General features: G+C 34.3%; 1 protein-coding gene across 3 annotated transcripts in view; it reads right to left on the bottom strand.

The window, feature by feature from the left end:
• Nucleotides 1-1,779: 1,779 nt before the first annotated feature.
• The window catches only part of LOC145661383 (protein spitz-like), a 598,112-nt gene continuing 584,744 nt past the window's right edge, over nt 1,780-15,147 (bottom strand). For all 3 annotated transcript variants that reach the window (XM_081726707.1, XM_081726705.1, XM_081726704.1), the window contains 3 exons: nt 11,081-11,213; nt 8,049-8,139; nt 1,780-3,153 (listed from right to left, as the gene is read on the bottom strand). In XM_081726707.1, the coding sequence (XP_081582833.1) occupies nt 3,091-3,153; nt 8,049-8,139; nt 11,081-11,213 (287 nt within the window). In that variant the 3' untranslated portion in view covers nt 1,780-3,090. The remainder of the gene's footprint in view (nt 3,154-8,048; nt 8,140-11,080; nt 11,214-15,147) is intronic.

The following is a 15,147-nucleotide window of genomic DNA, read 5'->3' as shown; positions in this document are numbered from 1 at the left end:
GTATACTCTTAATTTAAATTCTGATGCCTCAATTGTGAAATTTTCCCCCCTCCCGTCCTGCCCTATTCATCTGCTTTACGGCCAAATATACCTTATAAATAAACCCTTGGGTGGTATTTTGTACCCAAGTCCCTTCTGGAGTGGAAAGGAGAAGGAACAATTTTATTTCGCGCATGATTGATTTATAAGGATATATAGGAACAAGAATTATAAAACCAAGTTTAGGGAAAGACAACATAGGAACCTTAGCAAGAACATGGTTGCGTGAATACCTGATGAATTATGTTCTGTTCGCTTTTATGACACATCAAAAGAAACCATAAGGAGATATACAATCCATTGACATTACTAGAATATATGTATATATATATATATATATATTAAATAAACATAGAAATTAATACAAATGTAATTATGAACGCATTAAAAACCACCCATACCACGAGAAGCATTTATTAGTAATCACCGAAACAAAAAAAAAATGAACATAAATATGTGAATTAATAATAGTGACACAGGAGATGCTTGAGGAAAAAAATGGGACACGTGAAGAAAAAAATACGCTAAAATATCAATCCAGTAACGAATATTAAATTGTAAGAATTACCCGCTTACTTATATCGCAATCAAATAGTATAATATTTGAATATTTAAAACAAAGTTCATTCCAGATTTTGCAGCATCGAAGAAAATTTACATGATACCTTAGAGTACTCAAATGTAATAATGTCGAATATGTAATCATAGTTATGACATGTTTAATTCAACAGCATCACAGAAGAAATAAATATAAATAATGCTTTGAAAGCCAAGGAAATATTCTTCATTCAAAGTATGCAACCACTATGAAAGTTATTAAAATACGTAACGGCAATATTACGATTGTTCTCTTCTCCTTATATACATTTAAATAAAAAAGGAAATATGTACGTATAAATTTGAGCTAGTTTGTGTGCATTGCAAAGTTTGACTATCACAAATTACATTAACTCGCGAGTAAAATGGATTTGGCCATTCAGCAGATGAACAATGTATTATTGAACCATACGCCCCAGCTGAAGACGTATAACGGTGAAGTAAATTCATATATTTTTTTCATTATAATATATATTATTTTCTCTGGGACATGGTTCTACAGTTCTTTTCTTATTATGCGAAGCTTGATTTGACTGCTACTTTGGTAATAAAATTATGGTGACCTCTATTCTTTGGCATCCAACATACACAACATAAGGTTTATCTTTGAAAAAAAAAAAAAAAAATATCTTTCAAGAGTTATAAGGAAAGAAATGTGTACTGCTGATTAAGAAATACAGAAATACGAATTAAATATTCTATAAAAATGATTGACCATACAAAGCATAATTTTTTTTCTATACAAAGACAACATAAAAATGCAAGGGGAGGCCATCATTTACACGATTACCATATGAACAGTCAAACTGTACTTGTTTAAACAAATATATATATTTATATATATATATATAATCTATATACTTTTTTTTAAATAAATTAGGAACCAAGTATAAATGATACAAGGAAGATCAAGTTTTTTTCCTTCAGCTATGGCAAATTTGTACACAGGCGAAAGAAAAGATCGATTATCTACAACTGTACATGTAAGTGCTATCAAAGTCTCTTTTTTTAAATTTTTCTGCCATTGATAAAACTTTGGCCTCAAATATCCATTATTTCTCCCCACAGGCAATTTATTTACTTATTTATTTATTGCTGTAAGCAATTCTATTTACAATTAAAAAATATACTATATATATAACATTTATATAATTATACACTTGCTCGAAATTACGTTTCTAACAAGCATTTGCAATACTTTATTCTTAGTCTGAATACATGCAAAATGGAAACTTCTGGGAGAATATAAGTAGTTACCATATTAACTTCAAATAATGGTGGTGTTCCTGACTTAGCATAAATGAAGTATTCCATTTGGCATGTTGGGAAAACTACACTGTACCGTTTGTTAAAGACTCAAAATAGTGGTACATACATAACTACACAACAGATTTAATTCACAATTTGTCATTAAGTACAGTGTACAAATAAGTAACTATAATTTTTTACAATATGACCAAAATATTTCGCCTCACTGAGGAGAAGGGTTAACTGTTACTATCTGTACAAATTCACTAAGCTTTTGTTTTCTTTTAAAAAAAGAAAGAAAAATAACAGTTTCAAGATATATTTTAGACTATTATGGAACCTTGTTCAGTTAATTAATATAACTATTTCACAGAAAAAAAAAAAAAAAAAACCGGAATGTAATCTCCCCTGCTATTTTTGACATTCAAAAGAAGGACTGAGGTAACGATGACATTAGACTGATACCCATAGGCAGAAAGATGAGACAATGAGGCCAAATACTGTACAAATTGGTGAAAATATTTTCCCCTCTAGGTTGTTTTAGCTGCCATTGTTCGCAAAATAGGAACAATGAACAGACGTGACACAATTTGATGATTCCACCTGAGCTAGTTTCTAAAACTTTTTTTTAGTAATAACGGAACACATAGCCTCAAGCTGTCTTTCTGCGTTATCATTAGTTGTCATCACTTTTTTAGTTTATAGTTGCATCGTGCATTGATTGAATGAGGTATATAATCTGCTTTCACATTCTCTTTACAGAGAATGTTACAGACCTCGTGTTTACTTTGTTCCAAGTTCAGAAAAAATGATGCTGTTACAGTTAGAACTGTGCAACATCCTTTTTAAAAAAAATAGGGGAAAAAATAAAGGGAACCAGTCTTCACCAAGAATGTCTTGGCTCTCCTCACAAAATACGCACTCTTCTTGCTCCGTAATTTAGATAAAAAGAGTCCATCACGCTCTTCAACATCCCCTCTCTCACACGCTCTCACAGACTGTATTGTTAACACTCTCTCTGAACATATGAACACCATATCTCTCTCAACATAATATAATACAATAAATACACATTTTATCTCAATTATATGGAAATATTCACATATCCTGGCTAGAAACATGACTACACATAACGTTATACGAGTCTTTTGTGTGTTCAATTGCCTTCTGCTAGCATGCAATCCGCCTGCTGCAGGAACGCAATTACTATGGTGACGAGTCTTGATGTATATGATGAGACCGTGTCGTGCCTCCACCAAGTGATGACTCCTGTGGGGAAAAAAAAAAGAAGTTTTCAAATTAGTAACTGATAAAGTAAGAGAATTACTATCAATTGTATTAATTTGAAGATCGGCTTGTTGTTTATGATATTATATAGCTTGCAACGTCAGTTCTATTAGACAAACTACAATACAACGTACAATGCACCCGATAACTCAAAAATATAGTAATAATAACAATAATAATTAACAATAATAATTTTATTCTACATATCTGGTGGCTAACGACACTCGTTGCTACGATTTCTTACAAAAGGTGTCAAAATTATTTAGAATTACTGCATCTATATAACGACAATATAGAAGAGATGAGAAACTCATTTGTCAGTATTTTGGCTAAGAAACCAACAGATTGAAAGCAAGAAAAATAGAAATCCGAGCCGTGGATGCCATCCTCGTGTCAATTCAATCTAGTCGATTTATTATCACTTGTATCCCTTACAACTTGCTTTACACTATCTTTCCATTTTATTTTGGATCACAGAACAATATCTGCTAGAGGGGTTTGAAACAATACGCTACATGTATTTTCCATACAGGTAATGTTCCCCCTTCATCTTCGGTATCTCCATCTAATAATTCACACTATATTGGGTGACAAATAGTTATTGTGAGTGAACTTACGGGTTGTGTAACATTTCGATGCTGCCAACGATCTAAAAATTACAATAAATTATTCTAAGGATAATAGAAGAAAACCTTGAATTTTGAAACTCCTCTCCCACTTCTTCCGTATGATTCATAAATACAAAGCAGGTTTCTGTTCTAGCGGATTTATGCTATTTGAACATTGCAATAAATAGGATATGTTAGTTTTAATAACTTGTTTTCCTAGTATTACTATTTCGTATATGTAAACAAGAAAACTCGGAATAATATATATAAATGAAATACTAAAAGTTGCGAACACCTACATCAACCGAAGTTTTAAAACACTCACAGAAAATCAAGTAAGAGATACACGAGGGAACTACAGCTCTGGTTGTTTTAGCGATATAGCTTACATTTTTACCTAACTTGGGTCATATACTGAAGAAATAATGCTTGTACAATCTGCGGCAAAAAACCTGCAACATGAACATGTAAGTTTATTGTGAAACTACGCCTAACAGCACAGGGAATGAACATAATGTCTAAGTGGAACGAATTACGCCAGGATAAACCTCGGCCTCCTCCCGTGCACACTTATTTTGGAGCAAAAGACTTCGTCATTTCACAATAAACTTTTATGCTCATGTTGCAGGTTTTTTTGCCGCGGATTGTACCTGCTGACGTTTCTTTCACTAGTATTTGTACATCAGCAACGAAGGAGGAGCACAATTGGGAAAAGATATAATGCGAAGTAATGATGTATTCATCATTTCGTTGATGTATGGTATGATTTGTGCAGTATTTGCTAACTTGTGATGCCGGTTTTTTAAGGATATTAAGTGCGAGTTTATTATTAGGATATTATTATTATTATTATTATTATTATTATTATTATTATTATTATTATTATTATTATTATTATTATTATTATTATTATTATTATTATTATATTTAAAAGCATACAGCAAGAAATGGTATGAAATAGGGAGAATGAAGTAAAAAAAGTAGGAAAGGAGTAAAGATGTATCGAAAAGATAAAAGTATTTGAGACGGCAAGAAAGAAGGTAAAGTACCGGTATGTAAAATGAAAAAGGAGTGATGCATACGTTCATGACTGAAAATGTAAGTGATATAGATAACAGAAAACAAGACTGGAGGAGAGAATAACGTAAAATCCATTACGAGTCAAGAACACAACATACGAACACCGAGGCGTGGAAGACTCGGGTTTAACTCCCAGTGATGAAAGAGACGTTAACTTCAAAACAATCAACAATGAATTAATACCGTAAAGAGACTAGATACGATGTAATCTGGACGTACTAAAAGGGAAACGTAGAAGTGGCGAAAAAAAATTGAAAGAATTAAGGATTTTTAATAAACAAAAGAATTCCAAAGAAGAAATGGAAGGTGTTCTGGAAGGAGCAGAACATTGAGCAAAGAATTCAAAACAGCGGAACAATGAAAAATGGAAAGGGTCTCCGAATGGTACATATGGACATCTCAGGCTTTCAAGAGGATAATCTGAATGCGTTACTGTGCCAAAATGTAGTAAGAATCGCATATGTTCAAGATCTTTTACCAATAATAGAGCAAAGGATACAAAGGAGCTGTTCCAAAAGTACCCAATTTTCCCGTTTGCGTCGCGCGCATACAATTTGGAGTGGGAAGAGGTCGTGGCCTAAGACCTTCACATATAAATAAATCGGGTCAAAGTCAGGGGACTGCCATCTCCGATGCTCAGACTGGCTTGATATGAGGCAAACTTCTCGGAAGAGAATGCCGTAACCGTGTGTCGTATTTCCGCTGAGTGGTATTGATATAGATGAAATAATTGGACTTGAATGGTAGTTAGGATTTCGCACATTGTGCACCATATAAAAAGAACAGGGATTCGCAGAAATAATGATCATCACACTAGCGTAACACGTGGTACTGAAAGGTACAAAAATGACTGATGTGTTACCTAAGCTGAACTACACGGTTTTCCTTACTCCCAGTACCGCTCAGGCAGTTGAGGTGGTTAATGTGTACGATGCAATGTGTTATACATAAGTATGCAAAAAGTATTCATTTGTCGATTTCCTCATCCTCTGACAGGAATGGTTCATCGTTATCGCTCAAGAGCCTAGATTTGTCTTCTTGTGAATAAATCAACAAAGGCGGCTGATGTTTTCGGATGTGGTTCACTTTCTTTGCCCAGAGCATGACATGGGCACAACATCCAACTGTCCGTGCTTCGTTTGCACACTGACAAAAGTATACTAGAGGGTGCCCGGGAAATAAGGACAAATTTGAATTTCGCACAATTTTGTCATATAACGGTTGGCAGCCGTGGTTTTACCATGTTTGTTATCCTCTATCCTTCCGATTAGTAGCCTGTGTGTTGAGCATTGTTGGTTGGTGTTTATTTCAGCATGGAGCGTTTGACAACAAAGCAACGCATCCAAGTGATTAAAAGTTATTACAAAAACAAGGAAAGACCCACGGCAACCGTTCGAGATTTGCGTGTGATGCTTGGACGCAACGTTGCTCCTACTGAATCATCAGTTCGGAAGTTGGTCCTGAAGTTTGAGACCACGGGGTCAGTGTTAAATGTTAAGCAAACTGGACGGGCAGGAGGAGTGATTGGCCCGTACTTTTTTGAAGACGATGAGGGAGCTGGCGTCACTGTGATCGGCAACCGTTACAGACACATTCTTTCAGATTGGTTTTTCCCAGTTTTGGATGAAATGGAAATTAAAAATGACGATTTCTGGTTTCAGAAAGATGGTGCGACCTGCCACACATCCCGTGAAACAATTGGTCTGCTGAATGAAAAGTTTCGTCAAAAAAATACCTCTTTGCGAGGAAATCAGGAACGGCCTGCCAGATCATGTGATCTTACCCCTTGTGACTTTTTTTTTTTTTTTTGGTGTGTGTGTGAGTGTGTGGGGGGGGGGGGGGGATTTGTGAAATCTAAAGTGTACGTGAACAAACCACAGACAATACAACAACTGAAGGATGAAATTAAGAGGGTTATTAACGGCATCACAACAGATGTTTGTGAACGCGTCATCGCAAATTTCAATGAACGCATTGCTCATTGCCATGCAGCCTTGAGTGGTCATATGCCGTATACAATTTTTCATACATAAATGTGAGAAAATTACCTAATGTGTATGTATACATAAATGGGAGAAGTTACTCAATGTGTTTATTTAAAAAAAATCAATATATTTTATAATTTTATAGCACTTTAATATTCGTCCCTATTTCCCGGACACCCTCTATAATGCAATCGTCCTCTTCCCGAGCAAGATCGTATAAAATGGAAGTGCAGTACTTTAACCAATTACTGTGTCTTGAATGGACATGTGCACGAGCAAGGAAGGTGTTTGCCTCATATCAAGCCGGTATGAGCATCGGAGATGGTACGTCTCCTGACTTTGACCCGATTTGTTTCCCTGTTCCGCAAACTCGAGTGCGATGAAATTCACAGTGCTTGTAGGGCTCAATGTGTAGTCTCACTTAGATAAAACCTCAACGGAGCGCTCCCTCTCTTTTGGACGATATACCAAAAATATGTGAGCCTTATAAGTATTTCCATTTTATTGTTGACCCATTTTTGGCGATGTTCCCGATGAGCAATGGCAACAACTATTATTTATATGTGAAGATCCTAGGGCACGACCTGTTCCCACATCCAATTGTGTATAATCTGCCCCTTAATGTTAAATTTCATTTCCGAACATGTCAGTGCTAATAAAAAGTACGTTCCCTAGAATATATTTTAAACGACAGAAAAACCACGAAGCTTAATATTTTCTATGCAACAAATTTACAAACTCACCTTCACAGAACATGAATCATAACGTTTAGTTCGTTTTGCAAATACCTACGAAGTCAATATAGATGTGTCTAAAATTTTGCTAGGTTGGAAATTACACAATAGACAAAACATGCATTGTTTCGAGGACAAAATAAGGAATCTTCAATAAAAAAATTATATACTTTAGATATAGCTATGAGTATCTATGAGTACTAGCATTCTATTGGGAAAAATTTTTCCAACAGGTTGGACAAAAATTCTTCGAGCGAATCAAAATTTAACAAAATTACTTACTTCTACATTATGAACCAAAATATCTAGAAGAGGCAAACAAGAATATTACATTTTTTGGAAGCTCAAAATTAGTTACAATTTTAATTGAAGATTACAACTTTTTGAGAGCCGAACACACCCAACATCTCTAAGTTCAACATCAATAAAGATTTTTTTCTTAAATGCTAGTAATATGTAGAAATACGTACTGTGTTCTGAGGCATTTTGCTCAATTGAATAGTCATGGAATGACTGCTGAATGGCCGTCTTTCCAAATCTCGACTGCTCCCGTCTATTGTGCTGAAAGTATATTAAAAAATATAAATTTGAAGAAAGAAATAAAAATCTATGCTACAGTTAATTTTACAGAATACAAATCCCACCATGCCTATACTACTACTAACACTACACTTACAACTATATTACTCATTTAAAGTACATATAGAATTCGTTTCAATAATACCCACTTCCAGGAATATTGATCATTCACCACCTTCTACATTCCTTCCACTTACTCTAATTCTCCACACAACAGACGATACATATGATACATATCCTATATGGTATTTATGTGAAGGTGGAGTTGGGGAGATTGTTTCGGAATTAACTATTACACCATTGGGGTTATTTCATGAGCAAATGTCACATGACAGTCCACCGCGAATCACGTCACACCTAGAATTTGGCCTTATGCTCAAAATTTGAGTTTTCCAATGACTACTTGAAATTAGTTACTCATATCATGAATATATATAATACTAATTTCAAATAGTCATTGGAAAACTCAAATTTTGAGCATAAGGCCAAACTCTAGGATGTGACGTGACTCGCGGCAGACTGTCATAGTTTCATGAGCAAATGTCACATAAAAATAACCAGTATTCTCAGTTACAAAAATGAGTACTGTGCATTTATATTAGTGTTTTGAAAATATACTTTGATTATAGATTATATATGAATAAGTATTAAGCTAATTGTTCAAGAATATTAGATTGATGTGACTGAAATGTTCCATGCTAATTGAGTGGAAAAGTCCTCTGGATAAAAGTGACTAGTCCTAGGATGTCACGTTTTCACAGAGCTCTAGAAATCAAACATCTGTTATTCACTCTGCAGAGATGTATTGCCGTGGAAGGGAACCACATCGAAATGGAACATGCAAAACGGTGGTTAAATTTGAACTGGAACTATCTGCACGAACTTTGACGGACAATATTAAGCAGCACTTGGAGATTTTATTGGCTATGAACATACCAGACAGTTATCTCCTCCTTGAGAAAAAAAATCACAAGTATCTATGCACGCTAAGCACATTCATGGTATACATCACGATCAACAACACAATGCCTGTGCAATAATAGATCCATGATCTAGTTCAAAACAAATTTTCAGCCCACGAAAGGTCTCTCTGCTAGTGTTGAGATCTAAGATCTTCCTACATGAGAGTGAGATCTTGTAAAGGTTACTATAAAGAAATGCAGAGATAAAAAGTTTACCTGGTTTGATGCATCCGTCATTATCGAAAGACGCTTTGTCACCATGTTGAATATTCGTTATGGTATTATGTAGAAGACCAAAGATACTCAACGAATTGCATGAACCATTTCTGACACTGTCTCCCACCTTTTTCCGGTCATCTCAACCACTTGGCTCTGTGAAAATTCATTGACGACAAGAAAGACGGGACTTGTTGTTTACAAATACTTCACAATTACAGCAACTGGACGGGATATGACTTGTCCAGACAGACAGCTGAAGTATAAATACAGAAGGATACTACCTTCATAGAGATGTTTTTAGCTTTTAATTTTTGAAATTGATATTATTCGAGAAATTCCAGTCACAGCAACTTTGGACTCTTACTCATCAGAAGAGGAACATGCGTAAGATGTTGGTTATTTACACTTTTGTATATTAAATGTAAAACCTATGCAAAAGGAATTCTATCTAATTTTATCTGTAATCACTGAAAAATTATCATTACAGAATGATGATAATGTTTTAAATAACTCTTCTAAAGCTCCCGATTATAAGTCAATAAGATCTCGCTATCAAGTCTCCACTCTGTTATAATACACTAGTATATATGACTTGCCTTTAGCAACTACTTAGCTATACAATCTCAGTATTTTATTAGTATCTTATGTTTACTCTCATAATATTACTGCTTCATGTACGAATTATGAAATATGAAAGCTCTTGATGGGTGTGTCAGCAACAAGGAAACTGTGTAAAGGAAGAACAACAGATGCATGGTCTTTGTGAGGCATGATGCACTAGGAAGGAGTATTCTGATAATGGCAGATGTACGAACGTCAACATATCACACTTTGAAAACAGTGCAAACACTAAATTATGTGCTAACTGTGAAAGGCCAACTTTCACATTAGAATTTGAACCTCAATATTTAAATTACCGGGGAAATTATAGAAGTAAATCATGATAGTTTACGTGTATGTATTATTCATAAATGCATATCGTTTGTAAAAATATTTAAAAATGGCTGTGTATCAATTTTAGTTTGTATGATAGGGAGCTATGTAAAACCATTTCTTCAACTTCGATAAAAATCTTACGCTAGCTATCCTAACAACCACCTTACGAGTTCATTGAACTTTTAACTTAGAGCTATTTCCATCTTAAAAATTCATTTTAACAGTGACAAATTTTTGACACAAGTTATACTGACACTGTCATCAATTGACCTCATTACATACAGGAAATGTACAGGAAGTTTTCATATTTGATTCATACCATACCAATCTTGGTTATAAGTAAATAATACACTAGATACAAACTATTTGAACAACAGTTTTTCTCACTAGAGATTTAAAAACAAAATAGGTCTATGAAGTAACATTTGTCAAATTCACGTAAGAAATAATGCTATTTAAAGGGTTTGATATATATATATATATATATATATATATATATATATATATATATATATATATATATATATATTTATTTATTTATTTATTTATTTATTTCAAATGTAGTTTTCACTGAAATATAATTTAAGAAGTCAATTCTTCTGGCTTAACTAATGTCTTATAGAACAAATTTTGGCCGAGATTACTCAAGTTTCATTCATAACATTGAGAAGTAATTAAAACTAAGCGTTTATTGATGCATAAAGATTGGACATAGTAATTTCTACATTGTACTATTTAATGGAAATGTTACAACGTATTTGACTCATATTAGCAAAAAGTATTGATAATCTAGATACTTGGCTTACCTTCCACGAAAATCTTTTTGTTTTCGCTGCAAATGAATATAGACTGCTATACAGACAATAACAACAAGGAAAACAGCTATAGAGGCTCCTCCTGCAATACTGGCAGTCTCCAGCATTACCCGCTCTCTGGATGCTAAAAGAAAAATAAACATTATGAAAGTTAATTTCAGTGTCTACCACCTCTTATGTATACAAGTAGAACACTACTACATACAAAAAATAAACTGCATGTTAGTGTACTAAACTCAAGCCCTAGTGGCAGGTTTGGATGAAACTACAGCATATATCAGCGAGTCCGATATACTGGATTTTGCGCAAACAATGAGGTACAGTCTTGTTAAAAATAAAAAGACCACTTATCTTTCTTTGAAAAACGTTTTGTCATCCATAGATGGAATTACACTTAATGAATATGAATCTTCTTTGGCTTACCGAGATTTTTAATTGAAGCTAAGGTACAAAGTTCCTGCGTACTGTTGCGAAATTACGGTCTTTCTAAGAGATGGGTGGTTAGTTTGTTTTCAACAAAACCGTACAAAATATACCCAAAACCCTCGTACTTTAAGTTTTGTTGCTATATGTGCAGCAGTTTATAAAAAGAAACGTAATAATAGTTAAATACTCTCTTCTTAAACCTACTTTAAAATGGCACAGCCGAATGTGTGATTTGTATTCTATTTACCAAATATTTCTCATATGCAACATTTCATGCCTTTACGTCCAATACCTCGAGGAAAAAAGAAAAAAAAGATTCATTCAATTAGTCTCTCTTTCCTTTGGCATGGAATTCCCTACAGCTGTAAAATAGATTAGGTATTTGTATTGTATTAAAAAGCAGCAATTTTCCAAATTTTGTCCCTTTATGACCCATTACTAAGTGGAAATTTTCACTCACTCCGTGTCCGCCATATTGATTTTGCCCGTTTCTTCACTCCTTTGAGATTCTAAAATTCTTGTAAGTGAATATAAATGTTAATTTCCTTGTAGCGAAAAATTCTTAGCAGTTAAAAATATTCCATTGCGTCCGCTACACTGAATTCATGCAAGTTAATGTCTTTATGTCCTGTGTATTATAAAACTCTCACATATGAATTTTGTGGCTATATACCGGTATTAAGCAGCGTTGAATAGCTTAATGTAATAGATTTATTTAACAAACTTCCATATAAGCCTGCAAACTCCATTTACACTGTTTAAGCAAGTTGGTCGGGAGACTGCCATTCCGGCATCCATTTCGTGGAACAAGGGAAGACCCTGATTCTACCTACATATATACATACCTCACTCGTTATCAAGTTTACATTATAAAATATAAATAGGTGCTGTTAAAATGGGTTTAAGATTTCTCAATCACTGTTAAGTTTGAAAACAATTGCTGCTGACTACATTCTGGCTTTGTACCTGTATTTTACAGTATTAAATCAATATTTTTAATTACGTGCTTCTTATGTAAGATTCTTTTAATTAAAAAGAAATTATGATTTGAGCTTTTAGTTTATCCTAAGCTACCTAACTGGTTTATGATATCGTACTTTTAGTTGTTTAAAGTGTTCGGTAAACAAATTAGTGATTAGAATTTGGGAAATTTATACAAGCACATGCTGTTTAATCACAAATTCTTTTCCTAGTGCCCAATAATGTATTTAAATGGTGATTTCTGCAATATTCACTCAGGTTTTGGGGAGCGGAATTTATTAATTTATTTATTAATAAATAAAAATAAAATAAAATTTGTGAATAATAATTTCATTCTCCCCATAGGGCAAGTGGTTAAAATGAGAACGCTGTAGTCTATCTTGAACTTGTAACAGTCATAAATTCTATGATTTACATTCTATTTGCACTGAGTAAAAATAAATTATCGAAACTTTACCAGTTTCAACCTACTACTCTTAAATTGTAATAACATAGTACGTACGAGAATCCTTTCATTATAAAAGTTAACTCGGTCATATTCAAAGGCCATACTTACGTAGTGCGTAAAGCAAAGAAAAGGTTCTTTTTTAATACGAGCCCAGAACAAAGAACAGTGGAGCACTAATAAGTTTTTAAGCAGTGAGAATTGAAAACTTAACCTTGTGCTGTAAAGTGTTAAGAGAAAGCAAGATCTTTGTAACAATACTCACAAATCAATCAGAAGAAAAAAATCAATTTATTCCCTTGGTATCATAGATCCCTATTCGGAAATGTTATTAAAACAGCAATCAAATTTTGATTAATCTATAAGTTTGATGAAAGACATTATTCTTCCGAACTAATTTCCTTCCTTCAGAAACTTATTTGTAAACATTTATATTTCTCAAATTCTTCAGTGATACGTGTAACATGAAGGATTCAGCACTTGGGTGATTATTTTCTAAATCTAGTAATTAACGGAACAGAAATACTGTATTTTGAAAGAAAATGCACTCTAAGACTGATTTTTTTTCCTATTGCGAAACTGTGAAAGACTAATTCCTCTATAAATTGATGTAAATACGATCAAATTTTCTTTCTTCTTCCTTCTTATTTTATGAACAGTTAAAATATTTATTATTTATGCAATATTTTTTTTTTAATATATGTGATTACGGTTCTCTTTGCAACTACTTCTTGGTAATTATCGTATCTAACATTCATTATATATATAAACTTGGCAGTAATTTGAAATGAAAAGTTTGCACAACTATTGAGAATAAATTAAACCAAGAGAAAATGAAAGAGTTTTTAATGATTTCTGATTGTTATTTTAGATTTATTAGTTGGTGAGAATGAAATGTCCACCCCTGGTGTATTGTTTCTAAAGACCATTATCTGCTTAATCAAAATAGTAGCCGTCTGCAGCCACACATTTTTGCCATCGCTCAGCCAACAACTGGATTCCACCGCGAAAAAAGTCTGGAGTCTGTGACGCGAAGACGTCCTCAACCGCATGTGGCAACGCTGGATCATTAGAGATGGTCTTCCTTCCCAAGAAGTGATCGAGATATTGGAAGAGGTGGTACTCAGTGGGAGAGGGATTGGATGAATACGGTGGGTAGGGAAGGGTTTTATATTGCAATTGATGGAGACCCTGCACCGTCCTGTGCACGATATATGGGCAAGCATTGTAGTCCAAAGTGAAGACACCATATGTCTTGACCACTGCTGGATACTTGTAGACAAATTTGCGGTACATTTCATGAAGCCCTTCACCTGGCCTGGGAGAAACATGGATCAATTGGGTCACTTCTACCACAGATCATCTTACTATTAACACCATCTTCTATGAATGGAAAGGTGGCTTAGGAAATCTTGGGCGTTGATGACAAACCAGCCATTTTAGTGACCGTTGTAATAACAAATCCATTTTCCATCTTAAGTTACAATCCGATGCAAGGATCTTCATCGGTTATTCATTCCAATCAGAGAATGCACACTGCACATATCCAGACGCTGATTCTTGTTGGCCGATGTCAACTCATGTGGACTCATGAGTCCATTTTTTTTATCTTACCGATTGCATAGTCATCAAACGACAGCCTATGACGTATGTCTAGCATATCTGCAATGGCACGAATATTTCTCCGAGGGTCTGCGTCTACGGGATTCCTGAGGAGTTAATCCGAACATGATGTTGGTTGGCACCCACGGGGGCGATTTTGCAACAGTATTCACGGGAACGAAATTTGACAAACCAACAGGGAATAGTGTGTTTACCCGATATACCTTGTTCAGATGCACTGTTTATATTTTTTGCGGCTTGCTGTACAAAATGTTTCAGATTGAATTCGTGAGAAAAATCACTTTCAATTGAATGTTCTCCATGGTGCACGTTCATACGACCCTGTTCAACAACTTGTTATCTCCTGACTTTCTGGGTACCCCAGGCTATCTGCTGGATGTTTACAAAATGTTATGTTACACGCATGACTTTTCTCCATTCCTGTGGTGTGTAACTGAGGTTTCCCACCAGACGTCAAATTGGATATTTCATTCGTATCAACCTAATATAAAACCAAACAGTAACCTTTATTTGTTTCTGCCAACTAAGTATACCAGACGAATTCCAATATTGCTAGAATTCTGTAACGTAACCTACGCTTCGA

Source organism: Thermobia domestica, chromosome 1 (assembly GCF_964235325.1).
Source record: "Thermobia domestica chromosome 1, izTheDome1.hap1.1, whole genome shotgun sequence".
Lineage (NCBI taxonomy): Eukaryota > Metazoa > Arthropoda > Insecta > Zygentoma > Lepismatidae > Thermobia > Thermobia domestica.
The sequence above is the reverse complement of the archived record's forward strand: the minus strand, read 5'-3'. Positions and strand labels throughout refer to the sequence as shown.